Genomic DNA, 12,313 nt, shown 5'->3' with positions numbered 1-12,313 from the left:
TTTGTCTAAGAGATACAAATTAAAGAGAGGAACGTTATTCTTCCAAAGGGTGTGGTACCATGATATCATTATCAGAATATAATATTACATACATATTGTATCCTAAATTTTGTTTACAAAAATATTGCTCCATGGAAGTTATTTGAAGAAAATCTACTCCCAGTGGAACAATATACCTGTAAATGATATGTAGCCCCTAACCAGTGTCATATTTGCTGCTGAAAGGATTTTGGAAGAGCATTGGCTGAGAAACCAAGTAGAAACCAAGAAGCTGTGTTTACATTCCGTTGCTGCTGCTACCGCCAAGAACACACAGAGGTATCAAGGGCTGTGCATGAGATCAGGCACTAGCTGTGACTACACCAAATTGACATCCTTGGGTATTACCAAGCTGGACATAACATACTTTAGAAGAAAAATATGTATTCCTCATTTTGGGCTAAATTTCCTACTCAAAGATATTTACTGATTGAAAAAAAAGTGCTTCAACCCACTCAGGCTACACCCATTTTTTGGCCCCTTTTCTGATGCCATTGGTCGATCGTGGTTAAAGAAAAGGGTAAACCCATATAAAGTCACTGGGACCTGGGTAGAGAACAGTATGGAGAAAAGTGGTCCCAGCATACAAATCATTCAAAACAAAACATTAAAAAAACAGTTGACCCAAAAACTCAAGGAAATTCAAATGCCATTTAATCACATCGAATAGGTTTAAATGTTTAAATGAAGTCCACAATTTGAGCAACAATTTGTTAAAGTAATACACGTGCCCAGAGAAAGGGGTAAGGGAGTGAGTGAATTAGTGTGGGATTTGAGAGGAAGTGAACACAATGATAAATACACTAAATTACAATCAAATTTATCGGCATACTTAAATCACTGCCGCATAATACATACAGATCAAATCATGGTCACAATATCAACAGTTCTAAGGAATGCCATATATAAACGATCACAGTGCATCATGTACTGGTGAAAATATTGGCAACGGTGTTATGTCGACGTTTCGACCCCTTGAGTGTTGTAGGTACTCAATGCGACCTTACGAGATGGGGTCTTCATCAGGACTGGGGTAAAAATGGATGGAGGGTGGTCACCTAAAGAAACAAAAATGAACGAGTGTAAGACTCATCAATCTCTATTCTGAGGGACTGAAATAAATGAATTAAAATTGTACACAGAAGTTACCATGTCTGTCGAAGGACAGGCCTCTAGGACGTCCGAAGATCGTCAAAGAAAGAGGGGTTGAGACTCCTCGGTGGTAACAACAAGGGCGTAGAGAGTGGTGAACACCTCAAATCAAATTAGGTAAATCAAAGCACAGAAAAGCGATATTTGTACAAAAAAATCGCTCCAACAGTAAGCGAAAAAATTGGTTTACCGCAGGACACTGTTCTGTCGGATTGAATCCTAAGGTTCTCGGCGATCAGCAATACCGGGACGGTATTCAAAAGTGATTCTGACGGACGAACTGCTGGGAAATAAACACCGCTAGTTCGCCGTCGGGGAGTAAATCTAAAATGAGGGAGGGAGGAGAATAAATAATCGGTTGAAAAAGAAAAGACCCTGCAAATGAACAGTCGAAAAATACGAAAGGGTCACCAGAAATGCCCACATGTTTAAAGCTAATGGGAAATGATTCTGAGAGGTGTTGCGGGAGACATCTATGTCCCATGCATGAATCCGGTAGGATCACGGTGGTAGCAAACTAAGGGGCATTCAATCGAGACAGAGTGTCGGGAAGTAACACGGCACTTGAGGGAAAATGCGGGCAAGTAACACTGGAATGAGTGGCCACACGGGGCAATTCAAGATTTAACGGATAGTTGTCAAAAACCCCGAAGTCAAATAGGAGCTTCAAAAATATGCTTACCCTTGATCTATGCTTCCGCTGCACAAGTGAATAGGGAGGCGCGCCGAGAGCTCGTATTTTTAAGTCGGGAAACGCGAGGTCAACACGTGATCTCCGTTACCGTGCTGGCGCTAGATGCCGGTTAAAAAACGTAATGAAGAAAAGACTATGGTTAGGTGGTTAACGGAAGGATGGAATCACAGAGTCAATAAAGTCTATAGGTATTGCAGTTCATAAACAAGACAGGAATGTAAACATTCTAGCGCATACTAATGTGCCTGTATATATGATATGACCGTAAGAGTCTAGCACACAACATCGATAACATTGATGGCCCAACAAATCAAACAGTATACGTTATCGTTTGTATAGTGTATACATATTAATTAAAACGGCTTAACACTAGAACTCAATTCTCATTAGTGTATATTGGTAAACAATGAATTTACAAGATGTTGACTCCTTGACCTAGGGGGGAGAAGAAAAACAGATATACCATATCCAGATCTAATACAAAAAGATTAGATTTGAAGGACCGCTAATTGGGCGTTGCTGCCATCGAGTTCATTAAGCCCATTAGCCACAGTGTCCATCAATGACATCCATTTAGATTCTCTTACATTAAGAATAGCTGACAAATTGCCACCTCTGGGACCCACTTTCACCTTTTCAAGTACCAGCCATTTAAGATCATCCGGCTTGTGATTTTTTGAGACACAATGTTCAACGAGGGGGGCACCCACCACATTACACCGGATTCTGCTGTGGTGTTGCAGAATTCTGGATTTGACCTTCTGTTGTGTCTGTCCAATATAGAGTAAGCCACACGGGCAACTAATACCATAGATTACATTGAGAGAGTTACAATTAGTGAATGAACTAAGAGTAATCGAGTGTCCTCTGTATGTAAAAATATTTGTTGTATCAGTGGTTTCGCAGGCCTTACAGTGACCACACTTAAAATGTCTGATTACTGGTGGCAGACTCCAAAGTTCTTGGATGGTCGGTGTTGTTGCCGTTTCCAGGAAGGAGTGGACTACATAGTCCTTCACGCTTCTAGCTTTCCTGAAGGAGTGCACCGGCGGGTTCGGTTGGTCGATGTCATCAGCCACCAATTTCCAATGCCGATTGATCACTTTCTTAATTGCATTGCTCTGTGTGGAGAAAGTGGTGACACAAATCATTCTCTGCAATGCCCCATCTTGTTTGGCCTTGGGCGTTAGGAGGGTTTCTCTGGGATTGAACCATGCCCTCTTGCGTGCTTTCTTGACCAATCTCCTCGGATACCCCCTTACTAGTAGTCGGTTGCTAAGATCCTCAGATTCGACAAGGTAGTCCTCTTTTTTAGTGCAGTTTCTGCGGATCCTCAAAAACTGTCCAAAAGGTAAGTTATCCCTCAGGCCGCGTGGATGGTGGCTATTGTATCTGAGTAAGGAATTGCGTTCAGCAGGTTTCCGATACAGTGTTGTGTGCAATTTGTTGTCCTCACAGTAGATCTTGATGTCCAGGAAAGCAAGTTCTTTGGCATCAGAGTGTATCGTGAACTGAATGTTATCATTACATTGATTGAGATCGTGGTCCTCTCCGACGACTTATATGCATTGAACATAATGAAATGGGCCTCAGCTGAGATAGTCTATGCCGTTCAAAAAAGAAGATGTTTATTATTGTTACAGGTTGTTTAGAACCTCTGGTTTTAAAACTATTTAAGATCCCAGTCTACTGTAATTACAATCAGAGAAAAAAGGCTGGATAGGGAAATGGCCTACTATTGATGTTTCTGAAGGAGCTGGATTGCACGTGAATAAAGGAGGACTTCAGAGTTTGTAACCAGGAGGTTTTGTAGTTTTAAAAACCCAACAGTGAAAAAGTACAGCATGACATCTCATTGACACTCTTGGCTTTGAAAGGTGTTTGTTAACTTTTACATTTGCTAGTGCTTATTGACAATGCTGAAAAACATCAGCAAAATTATAATATGGCTTTACCAAGCTTGAGGACATATCCTCACACATGCATCAACCCACATGCACACATTTGGGTCTTGGTGCTTTGATGGGCACATTTTTATAACTTTATGGTCAGCCCCAGCATGATGTCGTATATGTGCACTTGTATGACCGCACATGTGCATGTATGTCTGATAAAGCTGCAGCGCCCATTTTCTTACTTTTACTTTACAATTCCACGATGGTGGCAGGACATTTAAAAAATGTGTGATAAAGAGCATTATCATGAAAGGGGTTACTCAGTAGAAAATGTAAGCTTCTGAGCCGTCCAAAAAAGAAATAAAAACAGAAAAAACAGGATAAGGACAAGGAGGTGCAGCAAAAGAGGGGGAGGGGCGGCAACAGGATGCCGCCAAGCAGCGTGGAGCTACAGCGAGCAATAGAAGATCAGGGGGTTGGAAATTTAAAAAGGCAGTAGAAAAAACTGAGTGGAATGGGCAGTGGAGAGAGAAGCAATCGAAGAGGTGATGGAACAGCATGGAGAGCACCAGGACTGGAATGTGGGGAGGAGCAGAAAATGGGGAGAGAGCAAGGAAACACATGCACTCTGATAGACTGCTCAAAGAAAAAGAAAAACTGTTGTTTCTTGAGTGTAAACAGTGGAAGTATGTTAGATATTCAGTCAAAATGAAGGAGGGAGGAGGGACACAAAGAAAAGAAGAGGAAGGAAAACCACTGAATAAGAAGCCAACAAATGTAATGGCAAGAAAACCAACTTATTTTAAGCTAGGGGCTGACCAAAGCACACTGTAAGTGCTGGTATTGTACATGGTAAGCAGTCTTTCACCCACTCCAGAATTTAACTAAGAACCCTAGGTCAATGGATCTTTTGTTACCTGCTGAGAAGTGTAAATAGGAGAATAACTCATCTGAGGCAATCCAATATTTTCCAATGATTATGAATCAAAAGATTACAGACTCCAGATTCCAATTTAGTGGTTTTATTACAAAGCCAGAAGCAACTGAATGTACAAGCACCACAGGACGAGGTTTTAAAAGTACATGGGAACTAATACAAAGCCATATCTATGAGTGAGCTTAATCCGATAGATCATGAAAAGAAAGAAAAGTTCCAGAAACAGAACACAAGCAAGGACTTCCCCAACGTCTAAGTCAGATTTCATCTGCGGCTGAAAAGTGAAAAGCATTAGACTATCCCTACTCTATCTCTAAGGTGACATCCCTACTTAGCATTCCCCAGGTAAGATCGATTAAAGGTGTCAGCTCGTGAAGACTTCCTAAGACGTACACTCACGTTGTATGGGTCAAGTAGCCAAAGCTACAGAGCTCGTTCTAAGAGGCTCTCTCTTTCTCCCTTTCTTCTCCTCTCGCATCCCTCTTCTCCTGACTCAACCCCCTTCTTCTGACTCAACCCTCCCTAATACAAAATGCAAAGGTGCAAAATACGCCCACAGATCACCTCATCTCACTGGGCACTTCTCATAGGTAAATTTCCACCGTCTTCCTCACTCCATCCAAGTTTGGCTCGATGACCTTGATTTCCAGGCCTCCTCAGTGAGAAAGAACACTGGCTCCCAATTATCGACATTCCGTTTACAAAGTATCACTTCTCCTCCATGCCTAACTCCTAAAACAAAAGGCATTAGTTCTAACTAACAAAGGCAGCTTCTTCTACCTGCAACGGAAACGTTTGAAAAGAACAACCTTGCATACACATGAAATTCGCTGACTACCTCCAAATAAGAGAGCTTACCAGGGAGATTACATTTTCAGGCCTACACAAATCGGCCAACATAAGAATAAACGCTTAGGCCTTCAATACACAAAAGTAAACGTTTGATTTAGGCTTTAAACATCAAATCATACACACAAGTTAACGGTGCTTTCCTGTGCAATCATTTACAATTATTACATGCTAAGCACAATTAGTCATCTTCACATGCAGACTCCAACATGGTGCACATTTAAATCAAAATGCATTACATCACACATGAGCTTTTCAATATACTAAAGGTTACTCTTTCCAAACATAAATGCCATTTTGTTTCTCTTGCATGGCATGAAACAATTTCTATCAATTCACTTGCAATTTTATTATTACAACACATTTTCTAATGACCAAATATTAATACAAAGGAATATATGCGGGTACGGACTATCAATGATTATAATGCACCCCTACAATTTTAGAGCACTATTGCGCTCCATCACAGCTAAGGTGCCGATTCCGATCCGTTAAAAAGTTTCCCCGTACGAATCGTATCCGGATTTTTTTTCCGTATGAATCGTACAAGTCCCGTACAAACTGGCAAGTATGATTCGTATGTGAAAAAGTCCATACGAATCGCATTGGGTAAATTCCCCAACACGTCCTCGGGTCGGGAAAAGTGTCCGACACCTCCCCGGACAGTTTTACGGACGAATCGGAAAACTGAAGTCCGAGCGCGCAAGTATGATCCGTCCCGTCCGTCCGAATGTACAACCGTATGGAAAAAAGACCGTTCGGAGTGAACTTCAATAGCAACCAAACATGTGCCCGCATACGCGCCGAACACTCCCCCAGCCCCCCGTATGTACGCGCCGAACACCCCCCCAGCCCCCACCCCCGTATGGACGCGCCATACCCCCAGCCCCCCCACAGATGGACGTGCCGTACCCCCACCCGTGTATGTACGGAGCGTACCCCCACCCCACCCGTGTATGTACGGAGTGTACCCCCACCCCACCCGTGTATGTACGGAGCGTACCCCCACCCGTGTATGTACAGAGCATACCCCCACCCCACCCGTGTATGTACGGAGCATACCCCCACCCGTGTATGTACGGAGCATACCCCCACCCCACCCGTGTATGTACGGAGCGTACCCCCACCCATATATGTATGGAGCGTACCCCCACCCGTGTATGTACGGTGCGGACCCCCAGTGCCGTACATACACGGGTGGGGGTACGCTCTGTACATACACGGGTGGGGGTACGCTCCGTACATACACGGGTGGGGTGGGGGTATGCTCGTACATACACGGGTGGGGGTATGCTCCGTACATACACGGGTGGGGGTACGCTCCGTACATACACGGGTGGGGGTACGCTCCGTACATACACGGGTGGGGGTATGCTCCGTACATACGGGGGTGGGGGGTGTTCGGCGCGTACCGGGCCCCCTTTTCCTCACGCTTCGCGGCGTACTTCGCTTTACCGGCACTTTTTGGGGGCCGTAAAAATATTGCTGTCCGGAGTGCTGTCGGTACGAATCGTACTTGCTGGTACGTAAAAAGCTGCCTAACTCCGTACGAATGTCGCGTATGCGCTGTCCCGGGTCACATTCGTATGTATTTTTCAGTCGGTCGGTAGAAAACGCTCCGTTTGACGATTCATACAGGGTTTTTCCAGGATCGGAATCGGCACCTAAATGTTTTTTTGGGCAAGACCTAAAAATGGCAGTTGGTTAGCTGTGCATCATATCTCTGTTTAACTGATTTAAATGACACATAAAACCTTTAAAGGCTCAAAATAAATTTTCAGGCATTTTGCAACAGGTTGTTTCTGAACCCATGACACTGAGCATTTATGTATCTGCAGTGCAGTCATATCGCTTATTGGTGCATTCAGTTGATGACAGTACACACCTCGTGCACTAGTTTCCTCTGATCAGTGAATTTGCAGCATTTCTCTTCTTTCGATACTTACCTGCTTTTGACGTTCTTACAGAGTCAACATTTTAGGGATGGACACGAGGGGCAGTCCATTCTATAATGAATACTTTAACGGGATCTGTGACAGAGTTTTTGATGGCCACACAAGAACCTATTTTCGCAAGCCATGGAATACTGCTGCTCTTACTTATGAGGTAAAGCCATCTCTCCTTAATCATATTAAACATTGGTGTGTGTTCCATTGCTGCTCGCTTTTGGCTGAGAAAAAAGTAAAAGTTATGTGGAAAAGAAACAGTCAGATGGAAATAAACTAAATGTGTACACTGAGTAAATACAACTACATCTTACAAAAAGAAACAACTTCTATCAAAACATCCACACACCAGCATGCAGGGGAAACAGTCGGATCAACGGGGGCAGAGCCACGTGTGTTCAACAACACAGGCACTCCCGCGCGTGCCTTAACCATGCATAAGCGTGGTTAAGGCAGTGTACGGTCTAGCAGCTGCTGGGCAGAAGCAGGAAGGATCGGGAGGGAACGCGCGGACATGAATGGGGCTGGGGTGTATTTTGGGGGTGGGGGTAGTTGTTAAGGGTGGGGGCTGATTTCAGGGCTGGTGGGGTCAGGGTTGTTTTCAGGGCTGGGTGAGGTCAGGGAAATTTTTAGGGCTGGGTGAGTCAGGGTAGTTTTTAAGGCTTAGGGGAGGTCAGGGTAATTTTTAGGGTTTGTGGGGGCAGGGACGTTTTTACGGTTTGGGGGAGGGGAGTTGGTTTTCAGGAGGGAGGGGGGTAGTTTTAGGTCTCAGAGTCAGGGTTTGGGGGGCCATTTTAGGGCTCAGGGCAGGGAGGCAGGGATCTGGATACTTTTTTGGGCTAGGGAGTGGCCAAGGTAGTTTTTAGGGCTTGATGGGGGTCGTGTTAGTTTTTAGGGCTTAGAGCAGGGCGGGGTATTTTTAGGACTTGGGGGGCAGAGAAGTTTTTAGGGCTTGTGGAGGGAGGGGGTTGGGTTTCAGGAGGGAGGGTGGTAGTATTAGGACTCAGGGCAGGGTAAGTCTGATAAGTCTTAACCATGCATATGCCATTGCCATAATTGTGTTAACAACGCATATTTCATTGTAAAGGCATGCGTGGTAAAGGCATATGCATGGTTAAAACCGCGTGGAACGGGCATGCGTGGTAAACGCATACTTGGTTCCTGTCACACAGCCACATACAGTCTTGTCTCAACAAGAGATAATAACCATGTACAAAGGCAATAGCAATAGCAATAGTCCTGGCTTTAATTTGCTAATACATGCAAACCGACTTTGTGCATGCATCTGTTTTTATATGTCAGCACATTAAAAGCAGAACAATTGGCTTTGGCAATCTTTGTTTAATGTGTCGCCTTGTTTTATGTAGTACAGATTTCTTTGAAGTAGCTGCATAAGAACATGTCCCCAGGGTATCGCTTCATGTAAGCAGGGCATCGTGTTTCATGGTCTTTAATTTAGCAAATCTGTGCCTAGGCATTATAGATTTAATTTGCTAAATTGAGCCAATGATTTAAAAGTATAAAATGTCGGGACTGGAAACATGCTATTATGCCTACAAGGAGTGATATGCTATCCCAACATTTATGAGTATCTGAAACCAGAAGATAATATGCAAAGCAACCTTCACTGGCCTCTAGATCACTAGTAGACATTAACTGATTGCTAATCGCCATAAAAACGAAATAAGTATTCCAGCAGAACTCACTCTAAGCATAATTGTTTGCACAGGTTTAAGAACTGTAGTACATGTTCCACAATTTTTGGTATTAGCATTGACCCGCTGCAGCACTGCCAAGTGTCACACATCAGGGGTTAGACTAACGCATTTGAGGCTTATATCCACTTTATAGCAATACTGGGTGAGTGTCACATACACCAACTGCACTAATAAGGCAAGCTGACAACTAGTTCTCTCTCCCGTTTGATTTCTAGCACAGAGCAGCCAATCAGGAGGATGGTTATAGAATGTTTCACATTCCGTGACTCATAGCCTGTTCTTGATTGGCGGCAGAGCTGCCTGCCTCCCTACACTCGCTTGCATTCCAAAGTTTCACATTGCGACTCTCTGTGTGCTGCTGACATGGAGCTGCAGCTGCTCCCAGACTGTCTCTCATGGGCCATGCTGCATCATGGGTGCAGTGTAAACCAGGGCCTGTTTTAGCGCTGGTGGAGCCTAGTGTGACAATGTTAGTTGGCGCCCCCCCAATGACCACTCCACCATGGATTCTCTCACTAGCACCCCTTAACGGTGACCAAGTCTTGATAACCACTCTCTCTCAGATGCATTGAATTAGTTATATAGCGCCACTCATATCAGTAAAGGATGTCAGAACACCTTGCATGAGACACACATTACACAGAGACAATCAAACATAGGTGTGTAAATTAGCTTAAAGGAAATGTTATATAAGCCAATGGACTAAAAGTGTAGGAGTCACATTTCATCCATACTAGTAGGCCGTATAGTTTAGGAGTGCTTAGTGTGGAGAAGCACAAACTCAGAGTTGAAATAGAAACAGCATAGTTGGGAGTTTTCTTTAATAATATGAATCGATTTCTACCCAAATTAACCCTTTTTGCAACATTAATCTATGCTTTAATGTTTACTTTGCAGTGTGTATGCAACTTTATGATGACAGTTAATACCTCACTGTTCTATATTAGGACTTTATAAATTGCAAGTGACAAAAGGATGTCTCTTTTAAAAAAATCAGTAACCTGCTGATCTATTTACATTACATGCACTCTGTAATCTACATGGTACACGTTCTTTGCAGCAGGCATATTAACCCTCTGCACTACCTTAACATAAGTCAAAACAACAACTTTACAAAACTCCAATTTCTCTCCAGGAAGAACATTAATCACAGGAGTTGACTTGACATTTTTGTGAGGGCTGGTAATTGCTGGAGGAAAGGAACAGAGAAGCTGATGCTTTAAAAACAAAATAAACTTGCAAACATGGCGTCCCCAGGAAGCCAGCACCTGATGCGGTGGCACCGGTGACACCACCCTAGAGCCGGCCCTGGTGTAAACACTGCTCATATGTCAAAGTTGAGTACAGAGCACCACTGAATGAGCCTGGCTGGAGCCTGCCCCAGATTGGAGGCAGTAGTGCCTGCCTACACTCGGTCGCATTGGTCTGCGAGCCATCCGAAGTTTCACGTGCGTCTGTTTGTGTGCTGCTTACGTAGACCTGCAGCTGCTCCCAGGCTATGCCTTGTGGGCCATGCTGTGTAGTGGGTGCAGTGTAAACACTATTCATTAGTCAGAATGGACTACAAAGCACGACTGAATGAGACTGGCTGGAGCCAAGTGCTTGGCTTTGGCTCAGCTTGAGGTCCTCTGTGCTCTCGAGCTGAAAAGGGCCCAGCCTGGCCCCTACTGACCTAAGGCTACAAAGGAGGGAGTGTGTGTCAAGGCCCCGAAACAGAACAACAAGTGTGCAGCATGTATGCTGAGCAGTAACGACTTAAATGCTCTCCACGCCTCTGTCGTAAATTAGTTGAACAATCTCCATTACCCCCAGATCCCTAGGTTCTTGTCCCATTCATTACTTATAGAGCTCTATCATCTCCTGACAGAAAAAAACCCACAAGGAATGCTGCTTCCCCACCACCTCCCAACGGGAGTACATAAACTGTACTTACCCATCATTTCTTCTGTTCTTTATTCTGTCTCAGACAGAATGGGACGAGGATTTGCTGGGCTGCTTCAGCGGGGTGGGAGCTGCAGTCGGTGGTTCCTGTTGCAACCATCTTCTTTGCAGTCTGCGGGGCTTGCCGGGAGACATGCCCTTGTTGGCTGGGGTGCTTCTGGGTCACAGTCACGTCTGCCTGATGGCCGGGCCCGATTGGCAGATGGTGGAGGTCTTGGCACGTCGGAGCTTGCTGAGCAGAGCTGCGGCTGTGCCTGGTTTACTACATGGAGGACAGTGGGTCTGGGTTCAGGCACGCCGGTCACAGAGGGTGTGCCTGGGCTGGCTGGGGGGTTATGTTACTTTGTGTTGTTTGGTGGTGGAAAATATTTTGTTCCTGGGGTAAGTACTGCATAGCTGATGCATTTATTACTCTCGGTTTGTGTTGCACTACTGTGTTCTGTGGTTTCTTCTGATAATAGATAATGGGGAAACATACCTGAAAAAGTAAGCATGGAGCTGAGTTTTTCTCTTCTGCCTCTAGTTCCTCCAGCTCTTCTCCTTCCCCTCCTAAACGCCGCAGGGAGTGTGGGGACACTAAATTGAAGATATTGATTCAGGAGATATTGTTGGAGATGAGGGACTCCATTAAGCCTAAGGGTATGGGGCCTGTTTCGTCTACTTCTTCTTCAGGGTCTGAGGTGGAGGGGCAAGGGCCTGAGGATCTGATGGGGAGAAGTATGTTTCCAAATACATGCTGCCGAACTTGATCAGGCATGCGAAGTCTAATATGGGTTTCCCAGATGAGGAAATCCCTTCAACTTCATCTGGGGGCTTGCTGCGGCATTTCCAGATTTTTGGCACCCCTGAATGTGCTTTTTCATCAGTACATTTCTGAGGTCCTGAAGAGGGAGTGAAGGGACCTGGATAAGATCATGTTGCCCCGCTTCATTGCAAAATTGTATCCCTTGCAGGATATTTAGAAAGACCAGTCAGATGCCATTCCCATGGATTAATTTCTGGCCAGTGTGGTGGGGCGGACCTCCTTGGTGAAAAATAGGGTCATCAAGGATGTTGTGGATAAGAACATTGATGCCTCCCTTTGTAAGTTCTATTCCGATTCCCATCTCACTCTTAGGGCAGGTATCTATAGTCACCTCCGA

The 12,313-nt window shown here is 44.6% G+C and overlaps 1 protein-coding gene across 2 annotated transcripts in view; it reads left to right on the top strand.

The window, feature by feature from the left end:
- The window catches only part of LOC146864113 (complement component C9-like), a 296,668-nt gene that overhangs the window by 101,051 nt on the left and 183,304 nt on the right, over positions 1-12,313 (top strand). For both annotated transcript variants that reach the window (XM_085631143.1, XM_085631145.1), the window contains exon 5: positions 7,534-7,672. In XM_085631143.1, the coding sequence (XP_085487269.1) occupies positions 7,534-7,672 (139 nt within the window). The remainder of the gene's footprint in view (positions 1-7,533; positions 7,673-12,313) is intronic.

Source organism: Triturus cristatus, chromosome 2_1, assembly GCF_964204655.1.
Source record: "Triturus cristatus chromosome 2_1, aTriCri1.1, whole genome shotgun sequence".
Lineage (NCBI taxonomy): Eukaryota > Metazoa > Chordata > Amphibia > Caudata > Salamandridae > Triturus > Triturus cristatus.
The sequence above is the reverse complement of the archived record's forward strand: the minus strand, read 5'-3'. Positions and strand labels throughout refer to the sequence as shown.